The 21,480-nt window shown below is 28.9% G+C and overlaps 1 protein-coding gene across 2 annotated transcripts in view; it reads left to right on the plus strand.

Annotated features, from left to right (window-relative positions):
* The window catches only part of LOC107070353 (lachesin), a 99,101-nt gene extending 78,048 nt beyond the window's left edge, over positions 1-21,053 (plus strand). For both annotated transcript variants that reach the window (XM_089178951.1, XM_015328465.2), the window contains exons 6-10: positions 12,969-13,121; positions 18,256-18,406; positions 18,674-18,822; positions 19,979-20,038; positions 20,515-21,053. In XM_089178951.1, the coding sequence (XP_089035077.1) occupies positions 12,969-13,121; positions 18,256-18,406; positions 18,674-18,822; positions 19,979-20,038; positions 20,515-20,639 (638 nt within the window). In that variant the 3' untranslated portion in view covers positions 20,640-21,053. The remainder of the gene's footprint in view (positions 1-12,968; positions 13,122-18,255; positions 18,407-18,673; positions 18,823-19,978; positions 20,039-20,514) is intronic.
* Positions 21,054-21,480: the final 427 nt, after the last annotated feature.

Raw genomic sequence — 21,480 nt, forward strand, 5'->3', positions numbered from 1 at the left:
AGAGAAAGAGAAAGAGAAAGAGAAAGAGAAAGAGAAAGAGAAAGAGATCCTTAGATTTAAATAAATATACAGTTATATAGGTTTATTTTTATCTATCGTATACAAATAAAAAAATTATATACAAGATTTATTTTTATATGATATTATATAGAAAAATATTAAGGAATATTTTTTTATTGAAAGGAAGATATCATTCATTTATTTCTTTTAGATATTTTTATTTTTTTATTTTTAGATATTTTATTCATGGAGATTTTCAATAGATCTTACTAATTCATTTCTTTTCAAATATGTATTTTTTCACGTTGATCATATTAATATTTAACAAACAACAATCATCAAGAGTTTGTTCCTTTTTATTTTTATTGTTAAACATTTTAAATATTTTAGAAATGAACTCATTAGTTATTAGAAAAATTCAATCAATTTATTTTACATAGATTATAAAAATAATATGATATTTAATATATATCAATCACGAACAATGAAAATTATCTTTTATCATTTTATTATATTTAAGATTAACAAAAAATTCTATTAATTTATTTTACATTAGCAATTTTTATAATATTCAATGTATATATATATATATATATATCATTGATGTGTATATATATATCATATATACACATCAATCACGATATATCTTCAATGAAAATTATCTTTTATAATTTGGTTATATTTAAGATTAAAAAAATTCTATGATATATAATCTATCTTACATTATATACCATTTATTAATAATATTAATTATTAATATAATTTAATATTATTATATTTAAGATTAACAAAAAATTCTATTAATTTATTTTACATTAGCAAATTTTATTTATAATATTCAATGTATATATCTATCACGATATATCTTCAATGAAAATTATCTTTTATAATTTTATTATATTTAAGATATTCTATTCATTTTCTACAATCTTTTCTTTATTTTTTTTTTTTTTTTTTTTTCAAACATCACTCGCATTAACAAAGACTCACCACTCTCCCTCCATCTCCCTCCCTCTCTCTCTCTCTCTCTCTCTCCACCCCTTTCTCTTTTATTCTCTCTTTTCTTTTTCCCCTTCTTCCTACAACTATTTTCCATATTTACCCGATATCGAGACTTTGACGTAAATCGAGTTTCACCGAGAAAGGCAGAGCAGCAGCAACTCTTTACAGCCGGATATTCGGAGCTACCCTTTTATGTTCACGTTCGATAGCCGTTTATTTACAACTATAATACATATTTCTTTGAAAAAGTTTTTCGCGGCTTCTGTAATGCATGCCTATAGCGAATGCAACATTTTTAACAGTCCAAAAACTCATCTCGAGATAAAATACATTTGGTTTTCTTATTTTTTTCTTGGTAACCAGAATGAAAAGCAATAATACGTCTTCAAAATATACTTCTCAATTTCTTTTTTTATTTTTCTTTAGTTCCTTCTTCTTCTTCTTCTTCTTCTTCTTCTTCTTCTTCTTCTTCTTCTTCTTCTTCTTCTTCTTCCTGTTAGCAAAACGTATAAAGAAATAATAATAATAATTTAATTTAACGCATTCAAAGTAAGGAAAGAAATAATAACGTGTCCTTTGAATATCCCCCTGTCACTTTTTTTTTAATATAATTTTTTCTTACTTACAAAGGAAATACGTGAAGAGAAAAAAAAATGATAAGGATAATTAAATAAATCACAGTTTTTGCAAGCAAGGAGAAAGCAATCATATAATATGTCTTTTAATATCCTTGTCAGTTTTATATTTGCTTTTCGTCTTCTTATTATTTTAATCTCGGGGCACATGTAAAAATATACTTGTATAATACAAAAATATGACAGATCCTATGCACCAAGCAGATAATTTTAAAACGCTTGTTTAAATAACTTTTTACATACTCAAAAAATATCTTTTCAAATATAGAAATAAAATATATATACATCAAAATTTCAATATAATTCATTTTCAAATTAAAAAACAAAAATATTATTTATATCTTAAAATATATTTATTATATAGAATAACATTTCATTCACACACACACACACACACATTACGTTTATATATTTCTTAAAATATATATACAGATAATTTTCGGAAAAAAACCTCACTACTTTTCGGAAAAAACCTTACTATAGAGGTGTTTACTACACTAACAGAGGTGATTAGTTTCTATTTCATTTTTTAGTTACCAGAAGCAACTCGTCTCATTTCTTTGAATTGAGAACTTGCTTGCTGTGTAATATGTTATCTATTTATATATGTTTTCAATAAAACGTATAATAATTTTTAAATGTGATAACAATAATATAATAATAATATTATAACAAATAAACTTAACAATTATCCTACTCCTGATATTATGCAGTCGTCTCTTTTTCTCGAAACTTAGTTTTTCGAAGGTTTCACTTCTAACACGTGTGATCTGCCCACATGATATTTTTTTTTTTAGAATAATATTTAGTATCTTACATGATAAGTAAATGTTTAAATATTGAAATTGTTCAATGTTAGACATTAAATGATCGTCGTAAAAATAATAAAAGATTAGAAAATTGTTCATAATTTTATTGGATAACGATTCATGAATTAAAATCATGTATCTTTATGTATATGTTCTCAAGATTTTTAACTATAATTAATAAATAATAGAATAATTAATTAATCGTCAATTTGTCTTCACTTAAGCTATGTTAAAGACTTTAATTGCTTTGCTTTTTCGTCGCAGTTGTTTTCAAATCACTGACATTGTAAAAGAAATTGTTGACTTCAGAAACAAACATTTGAATACATTAGAAACGTTAGAAGAAAATTTTTCGAAGAATTATTTTGTTTTTGTTTTGAAACTACACAAGTTATGCATAAGATGGAAGAAAATGAAGGTACGTGTAAGCAGTAAGGTAAAATATCTTGGTAGTCAAAATATTAAACTGTTCGTGTAACAATCTAGGGATATTAATAGGGTAATTAGTTGATAGTCCTCTAGAGAACCGATGAGGAAGCAGGTGTGCAAGGTTTATACTTTCACGTACCGTGTGCATCTCGCAAGGGTCTTTTCAGAATCTAGTCAGCAACTGTAAGTACCATAATCTCTCTCTCTCTCTCTCTCTCTCTCACACACACACTCTCGTTCGTTCGTTCTCGCTTTCTCTTGTTATTTCTAATATCCTAGAAGAGAATCCTTTTCACCTAACAGCTTTATCAAGTATACCGGTTTAATACCGATAAAGTATTATTCCCCATGAACATAGTCGAACGCTTCTTAGGTTTATATCTGTGTGTGTGTGTGTGTGTGTGTACGTATGTGTTTCTATCAATTTAAAAGCATCATGATTAGAACGCGACGTAATCATTTTTCTTTTTACCATACTTTATTATTTCTTTTTTTTTTTTTTTGCTTTCTTAATCTTTTACTTAACACGTGTCATTTCTTCAATGAGAATTGGAAAAATATAAAAATTATTTTTCTCGAACGAATCTACATATTGTCACGCGTTAAAGAATTTTCATTTCTCACTCTTCTTTTCTCTTTCATTTCGTAAGATAAGAAAAATTAAATCTACATCATTATTTTGTAATTAAAAAAAAAAAAAAATAAAATAAAAATAAAAATAGAGAACTCGCGTTATCATTTACGAAGAATCGTTCGAAGAATATACAAATTATTTTTTTTCCTCGAACATGGATAACGAGTTGTCACGCGTTGAATAATCTGTTTTTTTTATTTTTTTTATTTTTATTTTTTTTTTTTTTTCCATAAGAGATAAGGAAATGAGATCAACGTCATTATTTTTTCTTTACACATTTATTTTCTTTTCTTTTTTTAAATAAAAAGTACAATGTTTGTTCTACGAAATATAAAAATTTAGTTATATATACAATTCGATTGTCGTAATAAGAACTAATAATATAAACTGTTAACGTAATAAAAAAAAAAAAAAAAAGGAAACATTTAATAAGAAAGAAGAAAAATAAACAGTAATAAAAGGTTATTGCGAACAATAATTAGAAATATCGAGAAATATTTCAGTCTGACCGAGTTTCCTAATCTCGACACGATTTTCACGGTAATATTATACTTTAGTAATGCTCGTTAATTTTTTATTTCCCTTCTCCTTTTCTTTTTTTTTCTTTTTTTTTTTTTTACCTCATTTGTCGTGATATATTCGTTTGAACGAATTCGAAGCAGGCTTGCACGTTCGTTCGTGCGGTTAAAGAAGTGTTTAACCGGTATAAATAAAACGAGTGGTTGAACAGGAGGAAAAAGGAAAAGAAAGAGAAAGAAATAAGGAAAGAAATGAACAAGAAAAAAAATCTAAAAAAGAACTTTTACTTCTAGAAACATACAACGACACACATTAACAGTTGCTTTCTTATTTTTTCTTTTTTTTTTTCTTATTAGTTCTCAAGATTTTATTACATTTAGTTAACCCACACAGTTAACCCAAAATTTATTTATTTTCTAATTTATATCAAAGCGTGTACCTACCACTTTCGTTTTATTTATTTTTCTTTAAAATTTATTTGTTTTTTTTTTTTTAAATATATATGTTTTATTCCTTATCAAGCAAATTTGATAATTAGAAATACCTACTCATTTATATAAAAAAAAATAGTAAAATGGGCTCATCGTTTATTTTTGTATGAGCGTAAACTTTATCGTAGTTAAAAAAAAAAATAAAATAAAAAGAATATTTAGAAAAAAGAACCTAAATGTAGTAAGAAAATTAGTTGACCCACATTCGAAAATGTTATTAATCGTTTATATAATTTTTATTATTTTCTAATTGTTTAAAGCGTCTACCTACCACTTTCCTTTTATTTATTTTTATATTATTTTTTATTTTAAAAATATATTTTATTCTTTATCAAACAAATTGGATAATTAGAAATACCCCTACACATTTATATAATAAGAATAGTAAAATGGGTTCGTCGTTTATTTTTGTATGAGTGTAAGTTTCATAGAAAGAAAAATAAAAGAAATATTAGAAAAAAAGAATATTTAGAAAAAGAAAAACCGTAAATGTAGAAAGAAAATAGCGTACACGTATATATGTGTTTGTGTGTGTGTGTGTGTGTGTTTGTATGAGAAAGAGAGAAAAGTTAATTAGCAGCGTGAAATGTGGCACGCGGGACGTATGTAAATTAGAACCAGCGAAAACAGTTTTCTTTCAAGAATGGCTTACACTCGAATAATGGCCTTTCCGAATAATCAAAAACTTTAACTTGACTACGACAGAACGGTTTCGTCTCTTCTACGCTTAGTTAAGAACAGTTTTGAATAATTCAATTGCACTTGAATCTGACACCTTTTGGAAAAGTCAACGACGAATATTCCGCTTAGTGTATCACGTTAATTTTAAAATATATATATATACACACTTATATAAAAGTAATTCGTCTGAGAACGATTATGCTTTTAAGGATTAGAATAAGATATTCGAATGTTCTTCAAAGAAAATCGGCTTTTACGATAAAAGAACACGTTCATCCTTCTTTCATCTTCCATTATTATTTTTTTTTTTTTTTTTTTTTTTTTTTTTACCGAAATGTTTTATCGCTTGACAAAGAAAGTATCTCGTAAATTTGTAAATAAAATTTGTCTCGACTTTTTATATTATATATATATACATATATATGGGTATGTGTGTGCGTGGTTTTTGTTTTTTTGTTAGTTCGTAAATATTTTCGTTAAAAAATGGTTTGGTAACGACAAAAATGTAGCATAGTATAGCCATTATCGTTTCTCAACGTAACTCTGCCCTTACGATTTATCGTCGCTTATTGAACTATTTATATCTATATATATATATAGATATACATACACATAGATAGGTGTATACTCATATCACAGGTGTATACATAGATGTATATCGGGGTTGAGCAGGTTTCGAGTTTCGTTGGACCCACTACCACCACTACCACCCACTTGGAACTACGACAACGAAGTAGGGTCTGCGTTGAACAACCGATATAAACTTGCTACTTCTCGCGATAAACGCAACAACCACGGACGTTACGTCGTTTCAACTTTTTATCGGTTTGGAAAGATACTTTGTACCTTCCTGGATTTCGAGAAACTAACTAAGAAAAGAAGAGAGGGAAGGGTAGGGTGGTGTTGGGAAAAGTAAAGTCTAACGTGCAATATTATCTCGATTTTTCTTTATATATATATATATATATATATATATATATATATATATATATATATATATATATATGTATATTTCTACCATCTTTGCGTAGGATCCTTTTTAAAAAGTACGACGTTAAATAAATCTTACGAACTTAAAACAACCCCTTAAAGGTATTTAAAAAAAACGTAATACGAAAAGGTAGATGAGTGTTTTATGGGTTGGATAGAAAACGGTTTTACCGATGTTGGATATCAAAGATCTAAAAATAAATTCTTTTTGAAGTGAAAACTTCTTTAGAATGGGAGTGATCTGAAAAGTAAATAAACGGAAACGGAGCTATGTAACGAAGCTATGAAACGGTTGCCATACTAAATAATGAGAGAAAAAGAGACAAACATAGGATTTAGACTGCGAGGGAATGAGACGGAATATAGCTATACAGTTTTTCCTATTCTCGGTCTCCTCTTTATGCTATGCTTCCTGGTTATCGCTCCTGGTTGTATATGTGTGTGTTTGAGTGCGACTGCATACTACAAAGCGTAAACACACATATTCTTTCGATACTCGAAATGTTTGTAGGTAGGAACGATAGAAGAGTAAAAGAGATAAGCACGTAGGTATGCGACAAAAGTATAAGGTCCACGGTCCAAACGAACCGACGGTCGACATAAACAAAGAAGGTGCGTGGTATGTTTTTGTTACCAAGCGTGTCATTTCATTTCTAATTAAAAATGTTCTATTTTATTGAAAAATTATTATTAAATTATTTATTTCGTAAAAATTATTCTTATTAATGATTATGAAATATGTAGATTAAAATAATTGTATTGTCTGCAAAATTTTACAGAAAAAAAAAATTGATTATAAGATACATGAGAGAAAAAGAATTAGACAACATTGTAGAATACTTTTCTTATAAATATCCAAAGACATGTTTTTTAATTATAATATTTGCGTATTTAGAAAATTTATACTAATTTTTCAATAAAATAGAAAAGTTTGTAAATACAAGAAACTTGATTACGAGGCTTTTTAACGAGTCTTGTTTAAGAGACTCTTCTACGAGGCCTAATTAAACACACCCTACGGACTTATCGGAAAGACCCTACGGACTTATCGGAAAGACCCTACGGACTTATCGGAAAGACCCTACGGACTTATCGGAAAGTTTTTCTTCTACTAGACCTCACTACTATTCGGAAAAAACCTCACTACTTTTCGGAAAAAACCTCGGAAAAAGTACTTTTTCGAAAAGTAGTGAGGTTTTTTCCGAAAAGTAGTGAGGTAGTGTCTTTCCGATAAGTCCGTAGGGTCTTTCCGATAAGTCCGTAGGGTCTTTCCGATAAGTCCGTAGGGTCTTTCCGATAAGTCCGTAGGGTCTTTCCGATAAGTTCGTAGGGTCTTTCCGATAAGTCCGTAGGGTCTTTCCGATAAGTCCGTAGGGTCTTTCTGATAAGTCTGTATGGTCTTTCCGTAGGGTCTTTCCTTTTTCACTACTTTTCAGAAAAAACCTCACTACTTTTCGGAAAAAACCTTACTACTTTTCGGAAAAAACCTTACTACTTTTCGGAAAAAACCTCACTACTTTTCGGAAAAAACCTCACTACTTTTTGGAATAAACCTCTTGACTTCATTAAATAGCTTCTAATCAATTTATATCTCTCTTTATCCTTTTTACTTATTTTAGACAAGCATAATTTTTATAGATTACTTTTGTATCATTTGTTTTTATTCTCTATCCAAATTATTTGCAATTGGTTGTTGTTAATTGTTATTTATGTGTCTCTTGACTGAATATTAACGCCAGTTTCATGCAAATCTGCAGAGATAATTTATTAGGGAAGTTTCAAAGAGTTCGACGTAAGGCGTTTGTGCATTTCTTGTATGCAGAGAGGTTTTTAGTTAGCATTACATTTTTTAGTTACCAGAAGCAATTTCTTCGAATTGAGAACTTGTCTACTGTTTAATATGTTATGCATTATATGTTAATATAACGTAAAATATATTTTGAAAGTGGTAACAATATTATAATAATAATATTTAAAAAATTACAACCCTGTATTTATCCTACACCTGATATTCTACATTCGTCTCATTCTTTCGAAACTTAGCTTTTCGAAGGTTTTACTTTTAACATGTGTGATCTGCTAAATGATATTTTTTTCTTTATTTTCATTTTTTCTTCCTTCTCACTACTTTCTCCTCCTATTTCTTCTATCTACCACTCGTTTACATGGTAAGGATTTTTAATGGCTGTAAATGTATGCGCAAATTTACAAAGAACAAACTGCGGTTTAAAAACGAAATAAAAAAAGAAGAAAATAAAGAAAGAAACACACACACACATAGACACGTAGAACACGTAGGTCGTTGGTCGTTGGTTATCGAAGGGTCCAAAACCTTTAGCGCGATATTACGGGTGCCAAGAAAGGTTTCGTGAGTCAAGGTAGGTAGGTGTAAAGTCAAGAGGCAGGAACATTTTCGTACGTGAGTACACAGATTGGATGTAAGAGAACAGAAAGAGAGAAAGTGGAGTGGGTATAACGAGGAAGGTCGTTGAATCAAGTTCCACTTCTTGAACTCTCTTTCTCTCTCTCTCTCTCTCTCTCTCTCTCTCTCTCTCTTTCTCATTCTCTTTATCTTTCTCTTCCTCTTTCTCTTCAAAGATTGTTGGTTGGTGAACTTAGGTAGAAGAAAAGCGTATAGAAAAGGGAAAGGTGGTGGATGACGTTAAAACGTGTAGTTGTGGTAGTAGTGATAGTAATAGTAGTAATAGTAGTAGTAGTAATAGTAGTAGTATGCCGTTTTCGAATAAGAAGAAACAGAGAGAGTAAGGAAAAGGAGAAGTAGAATCCTCTTGATGGTACTTGCGCATCAGGCCAGTATGTTCCGCGGCTTCGGGCAGTGTCTTCAAAAGTATACCTGAACTAGTAGTAGCCTTTCTCTATCTATATGTATGAGCTAGAACGTGTAACAATAAGACTAAGAAAAAAAAAACTTCACCTACAGGACACACATACATATATACGTGTGTATATACGTAAAGAGACAAACATAAAAGATAGTTGCTACGAAGTTAGTAGTTGGCTACAGTTGGTAAAACTTTTGGTCGACGTAGTTTTCCTTTAACCTATCTTTCTTTCTTTCTTTCTTTCTTTCTTTCTTTCTATTCTTTTTTTTTTTTTTTTAATTTTGTTCTTTTTACTTCAAAGTCTATCTCACTCATACTCACGTTAGCTTTCCTATTTCTTTTTTCTCATCCCCATAGACTATTTATTTGCAGGTAAACTATTTTTCAGTATGGTCTTATCAACGTTTACCTTTGAAAGGATGAAACCGCAGATGGCAGAACAACCCGTAGAATTGCATTTCCTAATTCACCTTCTCTTTCTTTCATTGATTAATTGACTGACTGTCTCACTTTTTTGCTTTCTCACTCACTCACTCATTCATTCGTTCATTCATTCACTCACTCACTCACGTTTAAGTTTTGCGTGCGCGAGCAAGCTTCTTCTTCTTCTTCTCCTCTTACACTACCATCACCACCCTACAACTACCATCCTACAACCATCACCACCACCACCATCGTCTTTCTTACGAGCTCGGCAAACTCGTTAGCGCTCGCTCACTTAGCGAACTCGTTAAAGCTGCCTAAGTAGTGAATTAAGCATATATCTTTCTCTCGTCTCTTCTTCTTCTTCTTCTTCTTTTGCTTCTAGTGTTTGTACGTTTAGTTTTGCTTCCCCCTTCCTCTTCTTCCTGCTACTTTGCTTTTTCCCCCCTTTCCTCTACCTTCTCTTCACCTCTCTTCCTATTGCTTTTTCTTATTCGTTCACGACTTTTACTTCTTACCTTTCGAAAACTTTCGGATTTCCTTTATCGAAACTTCTTCTTCTACTTCTTCTTTTTCTTTTTTTTTTCTTTTTTTTATTTGTCTTTGCTTATGCCAGATAGAAAGAGGATAATTTTACTTTCGGATATATAGTCTCGTGGTGTTTTTTTTTTTATTTGTCTCCCTGTTTTTTCCCCCTATTTCATATTTAACGTGTATTTAAATGCTTATCAATTAATCTCGAAATTCGAATCGAATTACTATTGGCATTTTGTATATAGATATTGTAAAAAAAAAAAAAAAAAAAAAAAGAAAAGGGAGGGGAAAACATGAATAATATTAAATACGTATATAATACTATATATGTGTAAATCTCATTCGAATTTTACACACACGAACACTTTTATTATTATCCCGATATACTTTCCTTCTCTGTGTGTTTTTTTTTTTTTTTTTTTTTTTAATTACACACGCATAAACGTTTCTCTCTGATATCGTATTCATTCAACCTTTTAATGAACATAAAATCGAATGTACAATGATAAAGGGAGAAAGAGAAAAAGAGAAAAAAAGAAAGATAAAACTCAAAAACTGATTGAATTTTTCATCGGTTCAACGAGGCGAGGCGTGCATATTGAAATTTTGATGCACCTATCAATCCCCCTTTTCAGGATATTCATCGATGCGATATTTATGTTTATTATTTATATTAAATCGTTATTATAATTGTCGACGACGATGACGACGTACGTATGTACAAACATTTTATTGTTATACATTCATTTTCTCTTTTATAATCGTCCCCGTCCCCGTCCCCGTCCCCGTCCCCATTCCCCCCCGTCGTTTTATCGTACGAAATTTTCGTTTAGAAATATTCGAAATGTTTTCGATCAGATCGCGTTAACCGTACGAAGATCAAAGCAGATTTTTATTGTTCTTTTTTTTGTTTTATTTTTTTTTATGTATCGTTTTCATTAATTTTCCCCCAACTCTTCTTTTCCACTCCTCCAACCAAACGAACCTTTTTTCTTCGTTCTCATATAACACGTCGTGCACGCAAACATATATCGTTTTGCAATCGTCATTTAAAACGGTGTTTCACATTTAAAAAATATAGGGGGAGTTTCCCATATATATTAGTCTATTTTATTATTTGTTATTATAATGGTGTAATATAATATATATATATATATATAGTATAATATTATATTATATTAGTAATATTGTATTACAATATATTATATATTAGTATGATATAATAGTATTAGTATAGTATATATTATAATTAGTATTAGTATAATATTATATTATTTTATTATATATTTATTTATATTTTATTATATTATACTATATTAAATTATATTATATATAGTAATATTGTATTATATTATATTAGTAATATTGTATTATACTATATTAATATAATATAATATATATATTATAGTAAACGTTTATAGTTTAACGAGAAAATGAATATAATTATTAAAATGATGGCATATATAATTTAACGCGAGCGTTTACGATCGTTCATCGATAAACTTATCGTTTTCGTTTACGTAGTACGTATTACGTACTTTGCTAGTTTAAAACGCGTTATAACGTATTCCGTTTCGTAGCAAAACCGTATCCGGTTGAGTCGCTCTCATTACCGGTAGAGAACGTTTATATCTACGTTCTCAACCAGGTGAGTAGCTAGGGAGAGAAGTTGAAACTTAGACCAATTACAACAAGAGAGAGAAAGAGAGAGAGAGTAGTAGATGCCTTAAGGCCTTTATCTCGTTTCATCTTGGTGGTCTTTGATGCTCCAAATGTCTTCCCTTTCCCTTTTCCTTTCCATGTCTTTCGAGTTTTCACTCATTTCCGATATTTACTACCCTCTAGTGGTATATATATATATATATAAATAAAAAAAAGAAATTTTTTTAATTGGTAGACGAGAAGGGACAAATTGTAATTTAATGTAATAAAAAGACAGGTATCAAAACATATATATGTATACATATATAGTATATATATATATATATATTGTCAATTAAAATAAAATCGATCTTTTTATGCAATATGTGATAGAGAATTCCGCTATTTTTTAATTAAATTCTTTCTTTATTGACAATGTAATCTCAATCAAGAGAAAGAGAAAGACAAAGAGAGAGAAAAAATGAATTGAATGCGAACAAATACATAGGATCGAAACAATAGAAAAATTCTCCATGACATTTCAAATGGAAAAAAGTAACAACAACAACTCAGCAACAGTAGTAGCTACAGAAATAGCAACAAAATGGGGGGGGGAAAGGGAAAAAGGTTAGCACAAAAATTGTCGAAACGTTTCGACAAACGATTTATCTAAAAAAAAAACTCTCCATTCAGAATCTTTTCGTGAATTCTGGGTAAACCGAGATACCTCCGTGAGGTAACAAGTTACGTGACTAGTCAAATATATCTCTATCTTATCGGTGATGGAGAGTAGTTCGAAGAGAGAAAAGAAAAGAAAAAAGAAAAGGAGATATACAAAAAAAAAAAAAAAAAAATAGAGCTTATAGGTTCGATCGATGTTAAGAAAAAGGGTAGGAAAACAAATAAGAAAAAGAAGATCTAGAAAAAATAAAATATATGACTAAATTATAAGATATGTAATTAATATAATAAAATATATATTTAATAATAAAATATTTAACTGAAATATAAGATACATAATTAATATAATAAAATTTATTTAATAATAAAATATTTAACTAAAATATGAGGAGAACGAAGGGTTACTTTGATAGTGATAGATAGAAAAATAAAATAATATAACAAAATATAAGAATGAGGGATTAGTTTGATAGTGATGTATAAACAAAATAAGATCTAAAGGTTTTGGTAGTATTAAAAAATAAAAAAACAAAGTAAGGAGTAGAGGACTAAATTTGGTGTTTGTTTGATGGTACTGGTTGTGGTTTTGATTGTGTGGTGTTTGAAAAGAGTAGGAAAATAGAAGTTGACAGTAACGTTTTCTTACGTGAGCGCAGGTGGAGGAAATACCTACGAGAAGCTAGAGACCTACAATGGTTCCCAACTGCAATTCCATCGTGTCGAGAGACGACAAATGGGGGTGTATCTCTGCATCGCCAGCAACGACGTGCCGCCGGCCGTTAGCAAGCGAGTGACGCTCGCCGTGAATTGTAAGTCTGAACTTACCTTCAAACACTCACCCATCGAACTCCCCCTTTAACCCCTTCAACCTTCTTTTCTTACCCTTTTCCTTTTCTTTTCTTTTTTTCCCCTATTTTTCCTTTCCTTTCTTCTCTCTGATTTCCGATCATGACCTCCCCATACCCCCTCAACTCCAACCCCTTTCTCTCTTTTTCTTTTCTACCGCGAAAATACTCCCTTTTTCAAGAAAACCAATGTTGTACCCACACCTATTACTCCCTTTGTACCTACTTACATATCTACAAGGAACTACGAATTGTCCTCCTACAATCCTTCTTACTTTATGTGTTACTATATATATATATATATAGATAGATAGATCTGTGTGTGTGTGTATGTGTTTGAATTCCGTCAAGGTGTCTGTCTTTTTACGTTTGTCTATATATTTGTAGTTGTGTTTGTCTGTGTGGTAGTTACGTGTCTGTATGTATGTGTGTGTGTGTGTGATGTAACGACCTGGCACTGCGGACCTACGACGCGTCGAAAGGTTGAAGACGCTGACCGTCGACTTCGACCAAACTCAATTCCAACCACCCTCAAACCACCTTTACCCTCCTTTTCTTTCATCCCTCTCTTTACCCCTTTATCCTGCGATCTCTTTATCGATCACTTCAGAATCTTTCCTTCTTTTCTATTCCTTTCTTTTCTTTTCTTTTCTTTTCTTATCATTTTACTTGTTTTTTTCTTTCTTTCTTTCTTTCTTTCTTTCTTTCTCTAATGCCGTCTTTGAAATTTCTCTCTCTCTCTCTCTCTTTCTTTTACTTTTTCTTTCTCTTTCTATCTAACTCTTTCTTTTTCTCTTTCTCTTTTTCTTTCTATCTCTGACTCTGTCTCTGTCTCTGTCTCTGTCTTTCCTCATCGTACTTTGCTGTGAAACTTTGATGTTGAATTAATCCCATCGTATGCGGGCTCCCGCTGTTCGGTACAAAGCTCAGCTATTAATTACGCTATTGTCATTATCATAATCGCGATACTTCCGGTTCATTGTTCCGATCACAAAGAGATGTAACGAGACTTTGTCGCGCGTACCAAAGTTTTCCTTAACTACAGAGTAATATTGTTACTGATAATACACTCTCTAACGTGTAGGTATTTTAACGAAGTATTATGTATAGTATATATATATATATATGTAAAAAAATGTTATACGCGTATCCTTTGTATATATCATATTCTTATTCTACTTTTTATCTTATTAAACGAAGAAAATAGTAATATGTGAAAATACTATAAAAGAATGAAAAAATAATCAAAAGAAATATCAATTTGTTTCTGTTTTTGATTTATACTGTATAATATTTTTCTTCTTTGAGAAAAATACCAAGAACAATTGGTATTTTTATAAATTATTTTTATTCATAACAATACAAAATTTTCACACACTGTTTATTTGTCGTATAAAATTTCTTTATGATTTTTTTATAGAAGATGATAATTTAATTCTCAGAATGATTTATTGCAAAGAGAGAGATAGTGTTAAATATCATTAGGTATAGGATTATTTTTTCAAATGAAAAAATACATACAATTTTATAAAAAAATTGGTTATATTTTTCAAAAGAAAATATTTTATATATTATCCTGAGTTTTCATTTTCTCGGGTTATTATCGACTTTCTCGCATTAGTTTGGTCAAGGAAGGAAAAACTATTTTTATACTTTCTTTTGAATAATAACATTAACACGTAACGAAATAATCTTCTTAGATGATTTCTCTTTTTAAGATTGTACTTATTATTCTAATTTTTTCTGGAATATATAGTTCAAATTATTTTCATAGAGACAGTTTAAAGTATTACTATTTATATACGATACAAATAAGATTGCAAAAATATTAAATTCGAATTTTTATTTGAACATTTTTAATACTGATTTTAAAAATAAAACGTTAAACAATATTTCATAATTATAATGATCGTAAGAAATAATGCAATATTTTAACGAATAATTTAAAAAAAAAAAAACCCTTGAAACGATTATTGTAATTATAAAAAATCACTTAATGTGTTTAAAAAAAAAACCCCTTGAAACGATTATTGTAATTATAAAAAATAACTTGATTTGTTTAAAAAAAAAAAAAAAACCTGTGTGTGCAGATCACACAAGTTAGAAATGAAAACCCTTTAAAAAAGCAAATTTTTTGAGAAAATGAGACTAATGCATAATATTAGGAGTAAGATAATTTATAATATAATATTATTTGTACTTTATTTTGTAATTATTTATTTAATAATTATAAAAATGTGCGCCTGTAAGGGTGCAACCCTCCAGACACACTTTGAAAATGTTGCTTGCGAGCGTCATCTTTCTAAATATTGAAATTATATAATGTTAGACATTTAATGATCGTCGTAAAAATAATAAAAGATTAGAAAATTGTTCATAATTTTATTGGAGAAAGATTCATGACTTAAAATCATGTAAAAAAAAAAACATAACTATATATAAGAATAGTAATTGAATATAGAATAGAAGGATATACAATTAAAAAAATTACTTTTATATTATAAATTTGATATTAAAAATAATAGTCATATTATATTATTTCGTAAAATATAATATAATACTTTGTTAAGGAGTATAGTATCTTATTGAGTTCCTCAAATTTGATAGATAAACCGATTTTCAAAGAGGTTTTAAAACACAACCAAGACAAGTTAGGTAAATCGATTGCATTGGTGTAGAGGAGTCGTTTCAATGCGGATTTCGAAACGAGTATTCGTTGAATATAGTATTGTTCTCTCTCTCTTTCTCTCTTTACCTTTTTATCTTTCTATATATTTCTCATTTACCTTCTTTGTCTCTGAACGTTTCTATTACAGGGTATAATATATATATATATATATATATATTATTATTATTATTTTCCTTCTACCTGTACGGTGTCGTCGTACGTTTCTAAAGTCGTTTTTGTTTCCTATTAAGGTATTGCGACGAGAAATAGCAATGTGCATAATTAAATTGGTTACCTCGAGTATGATTAGAAGAAAATATAGAATACCTTTCTATCCCCCACTTCCATTCCCATTCCCATCCCCATCCCTATCCCCATCCTCCTTTCATTCAACCACCCACTCATCCAACCTACCAACTTTCCCTACTACTCACTCATTCTATCTATCTTTGTATTTCCGTCTTTCTTTCTCTTTCTCTTTCTCTTTCTCTTTCTCTCTATTCCTTTACATTTATCTCTTTGATATTACTAGTGAATTAAACATAGAATTGGAGTGCACTGCTCCTATTGCTACAGCACCGAAATAAGCTACGACGACTACGACTACGACGACGTTACTTAGTTTATGGAAATACAAACGAACATCTTCAAATTTCACATAATATATATGATATAACCTGATAGTACTTTTGATATCTTACGTGATTAATTTCCAACCTCGACTAGTCCGTGCCATTTCAACGAAATTTCGAGATCGTAATTCGAAATATTTTACCTTTTCAAAGTCATTCGAATATTAGATATAAAACTAATTAAGTTTGGAGAGGGGGTAGGGGAAAGAAGAATTATTCGTATCGTCAGAAATTCATTCGGTATCATTAATTAAATGTGTTTCATTTGTTTTTGTAAAAAAAAAGTAATATAATTTCTTATAATTATAATTTATATTTTAAATAATTGTGAAATGTTTATAATGTAATGTAATGCAATTTTTTTTTTAATTCTTTTATACAGAAAGATACAGAAAAATTAAAAAATACACATTTTAAGATTATTCAATTCGTACATCGATATCAATTTTATTATCAATGAGTATACTTTCACATATAACTGATATAAATAAATGTTATTTATATTTTCCACAGGTAAGAAATAGTTTTGTGAATGATCACAATTTTCCTATCATTTGTGTTAAATGATATTATTCTTATAAGAATAAAATGTATTTTCTCTATTACATCTTCAAATAAAAATTGCTATCAAATTGAAAATCCAAAAAAAAAAAAAAAAAGGAAAACAAACTTATCAATACTTTACTATTTATAGTTATCACGAGTTATGAATAATTCCTATGAATATAATAATTCTCACCTGTATACAAATATAAAGAAAATTTGATAATCTTTTAAACATATTCGTTGACACGTTCGATTATCAACGTTTCTATTTGTCAGAGATATTTTTTATTTTTTTTTTTTAGTTTTCCCAACCTTCCCCTCCCTTCCTCTTTTGAAATTAACCGGCCGAGAGAGAGTTATATATTTTTTCATTCAACAACAACAACAAAATCATAAAATAAAACAATATCGACTGCCTAGATAAAATTTTCACGTATGGTCTACGTACGAACGAATGAATAAAAACGAAAATGAACACGAATGAATGAACAAACAAGTGAATGGACAAAATCGTGTGTTTCACTTCGAATAAAAAAAAATATATATATATTCATGTTAGATTAAAAAACATATATGTAGTATAGTATAAATATTGAAAATGATCGTCGTGTTCCTTTCTCGTGAATGATATCTCAAACATTTTAGCTTTTCGTATATTATATCATATATATAATATTTAATATATATTCGTAGTTCAAATAAACAAAACGATACGAATTATTCGGAGAGTTATTCAACCTTCTTGTTCAAAGAAAGAGAGAGAGAATGAGTGAGTGAGTGAGTGTGAGAGAGAGAGAGAGAGAGAGAGAGTAATACTTGTACTCTGGGAAAATTCAAGTTTGACACAGTCAAAAGCGTATTAACGTCCATCGCATGTCTCCTATCTTATCTCTTTGGATTTACGTTTCGCGTTAGAAACTTCTCCATCTGTAAATGGACGTATATATCTACTACTACTACTACTACTACTACTACTACTACTACTACAACTAGTATGGTACATATACTCCTTACAAATGGATCATCATGCATATTTACAAGATAAAACCACCATTGGTATAATAATCGTCGAGTAATCCTTTACCTTAAACTTAACCGATATTTATTACTACTAATGTAAGTTAAATTTTGTAATTAAATCCATTCGTAAATGTTTATTAGGATTATTTATATTTAAGAATATAGAAAATATTTTCTATTGAAACTTTTTAATGAATATTATTTAATTGTATTATTTATTGAATTTGATTAGTTGCACCAAGTGTGACGGTACCAAATCAACTGTTAGGAGCACCTTTGGGTACTGAAGTAACATTAAAATGTTACGTCGAAGCATTCCCAAATACGATTAATTATTGGGTGAAAAATCATCGTGGAACTAACGATGAGATGCTGTTGGAAGGGTAAGAAACCATTTATTATCTAACTTTTTTTTTTAATTTTTTTTTTTTTTGTATTAATTTATTCATTTATCTTTATAGTTCAACAAAAGGTGGGGGAATAAAGTAAATCTTTCTTTTGTGTGTGTCTTTTTTTCCTTAGGTTTATGTATTAAAGATTCTTTTTAAATTATTCTTTGGTAATACTTTTAGCTTCATCATTCTTGGTTAGGGGGAATCATTTTAATGAAGATTTAAGTTAGTAATCCATCGTTTGTTATATACACACAGACCTAAGTACAGTGTTCGCGAGGAACGATCGGGTTATAAAGTCCTAATGGAGTTGGCGATCAAAGGATTCACGGAACAGGATGTGGGTAGCTACAAATGCATCTCTACCAACAGTCTTGGCAGGGCCGATGGTACCTTAAGATTATACGGTATGTTAGATAAAAGGGGCCAACTAACGTTGGAACAACATTTCTTTTTTTTTTTTTTCAACTAATCTATTCTCCATAATTTATAATATTATTCGATAAAATGTTGAAAATATAACGAGAAGTAACTTTATTATCCTTTTAATAGTGATTATTCGTATGAATTATTTCTTCCTTGAAATATTTTTCAATTGAATTATCAATCATTTAATATTTAATCGAATAATAAGTTTCTTCGTTAATTTCAATCCAAAAGCAAAAGAAATTGTTTCTTTCTTCTTTTATTTTTATTTTTTTTTCTTTTCATATTTTCTATGGAACTTTTATCAAATAATTTCAAATCTCGTGGTATTTTACGTACGATACTCTTACTCGATACAGCATCATGTTCACAAACGTAACAAATTGTTTTATCAATCTATCTGTCACACTTTTTCCCTGCTTTTTTTTTTTTTTTTTTTGTTATTTTTTGTTTTGTTTTGTAATCAAATTTTAAAACGTACAGAATTTCTTCTCTTCATTCATTTCGTTTATTTTTTTGTAAAAAAAAAAAAAAGAAAAACAACACACACATACACCAATAACTTTTGACCGTGCAAAACAAATATAGTAGCACAGTATTGTTTTTAATTACTCCGTGATACGTCCAGTTGTCAAATGTACACAAGTATTTTAAAATTCTTATTAATACCGACATAGTTATGTGATACTCTGAGTATATGTCAATCCAGGAAAAATTACGAATAAATTTTATTCCCAAATCAATGTATTTTTAAATAAAAATTCGTATGCCAAAAGTTTCGACAATATTACTTTCTTTTTTATTGTATCAAATTGAAATAATTACAATTTTATTAAAAGAAAAAAGGGAGTATTTAAATTGAAAATAAACAAAATATTATTTAATACAATATGTTTTTAGAATTATTAATATTGTTCAATAAAAAATATTGATAGAGTACTATCATCGTAAATATTTCTTTGATTTTAATTGATCAGTTTGATTTTAATAATTCAAATATTAATATATGCGAACATTTGTACACGTGACAAATATTTCAAAATGCCATTAAAAATAAAGAAAATCGTCTATCTTACATGTTTAGTAGAAGCACGTAGTCGATATATCGACGTAACGCTTATCCCTTGACTGTTACAGAGATCAAAATCGGCTTTGACAGAACGTCTCGTGGGAAGGAACACGTGTCTATCATAGGCGGTGAGTGGATTACTCGATGTCACTTGTCAATATCGTTCTATATTTTTATCTAACATTTAATATTATATGTATATATAAGTAACATATTTTATATATTTCTTAAATGACAAAATCAGATAGACGTTTGTTTAATACGAAAAAAAATATTAATATAACGATGAACAATATTTTACATAATAATATAAATAATATAATATAATATATTATAATATAATAATAATATAAAATATAATATATTATAATATAATATATATAAGAAATATATATTATAATATATTATAATATAATAAGAAATACATATAATATAATATGATATAATATATATTTATATTTATATTTATATACAAATATATTTATTAAATATAATTGCTACATATTATTCTTACTTCAGTTTAAGGATAAGTGTATAATAAAAATAGGAATAAGAAATAAAATAAATAAAATTTTTTCTACTTTTTTATTTTCTTTATTTTCAGGTTTAGCAGAAGCTGCTCAAAGTTCTGGTGCAAGCAATGCAAGTGGAAAAGTTCCAGGATACACTAACAGCTTGTCACATATTCTATCGATGTTTCTCTTCATACCTGTACTCTGGCCACGGTGAAGAAAGGCATCCCTTCCTGTTCGCTACAAAGTTGCTGAGTACCGGATGATTGTGTGCCAAAAGAGAGGGGTTTCTCCATAAGAAGAAAAAAAAAGGAGGGTGGATGGGGATTTGGAGGAAAAAAAAAAAAAAAATTAAATTACACGAAAGTGTCGTTCGAGCGCGAGAGACGTGTGTCAGTCTGTCTGTCTGTCTGTTTGCTTGTACCTACTAATGTGTGTCTGTAAGGTGTGCGTGACGTACGTACGTGTATTCGTGTGTATGTTTAAAAAAAAATAAAAAGAAGAAAAAATCATAAAGAAGGAGATTAAAAAACGAATAAAAAAAAAATGCAAAAGGTTGGAGGAAGGAAACGCGAAGAAAGAGAATGAGATATGGAGAATAGGGAAAGATAAAAAAAAAAAAAAAGAAAAACAGTAATGAAAAAAATAAAAAAAACTCTTCCTATCTTCCTTTTCCTACTCCTACTTTAAGCGCCGAACGAGAGAAAAATATTTCTTAGAGATCAATGGATGATGTTTTGTCAATGTGTACGCGTTTCGACGTAGTGATATATTTGCAAATCGCCATTAATCGATGAGACAACAACAATTTTCTTTGGTTTTTTTTTTTTTTGCAATTATACAACAAGCGATTGATAACGAATAAGAAAAAGAGAGAGAGAGAGAGAGAGAGAGAGAGAGAAACAGAAAATTTAAAATAAATATATATATATAAGAAAGAAAAAAAAAAAGAAACTTGCCGCCAAAAATAATAATAATAATAACAAAAAAATAAATAAATAAGAGGGATCGCGCCCGATCATGCTTGTGATCCTTTTTAAATCATGCTTACACAAGAA

This window comes from Polistes dominula, unplaced genomic scaffold (genome assembly GCF_049000335.1).
Source record: "Polistes dominula isolate Pdom_NZ unplaced genomic scaffold, Pdom_raw_medaka contig_18, whole genome shotgun sequence".
NCBI lineage: Eukaryota > Metazoa > Arthropoda > Insecta > Hymenoptera > Vespidae > Polistes > Polistes dominula.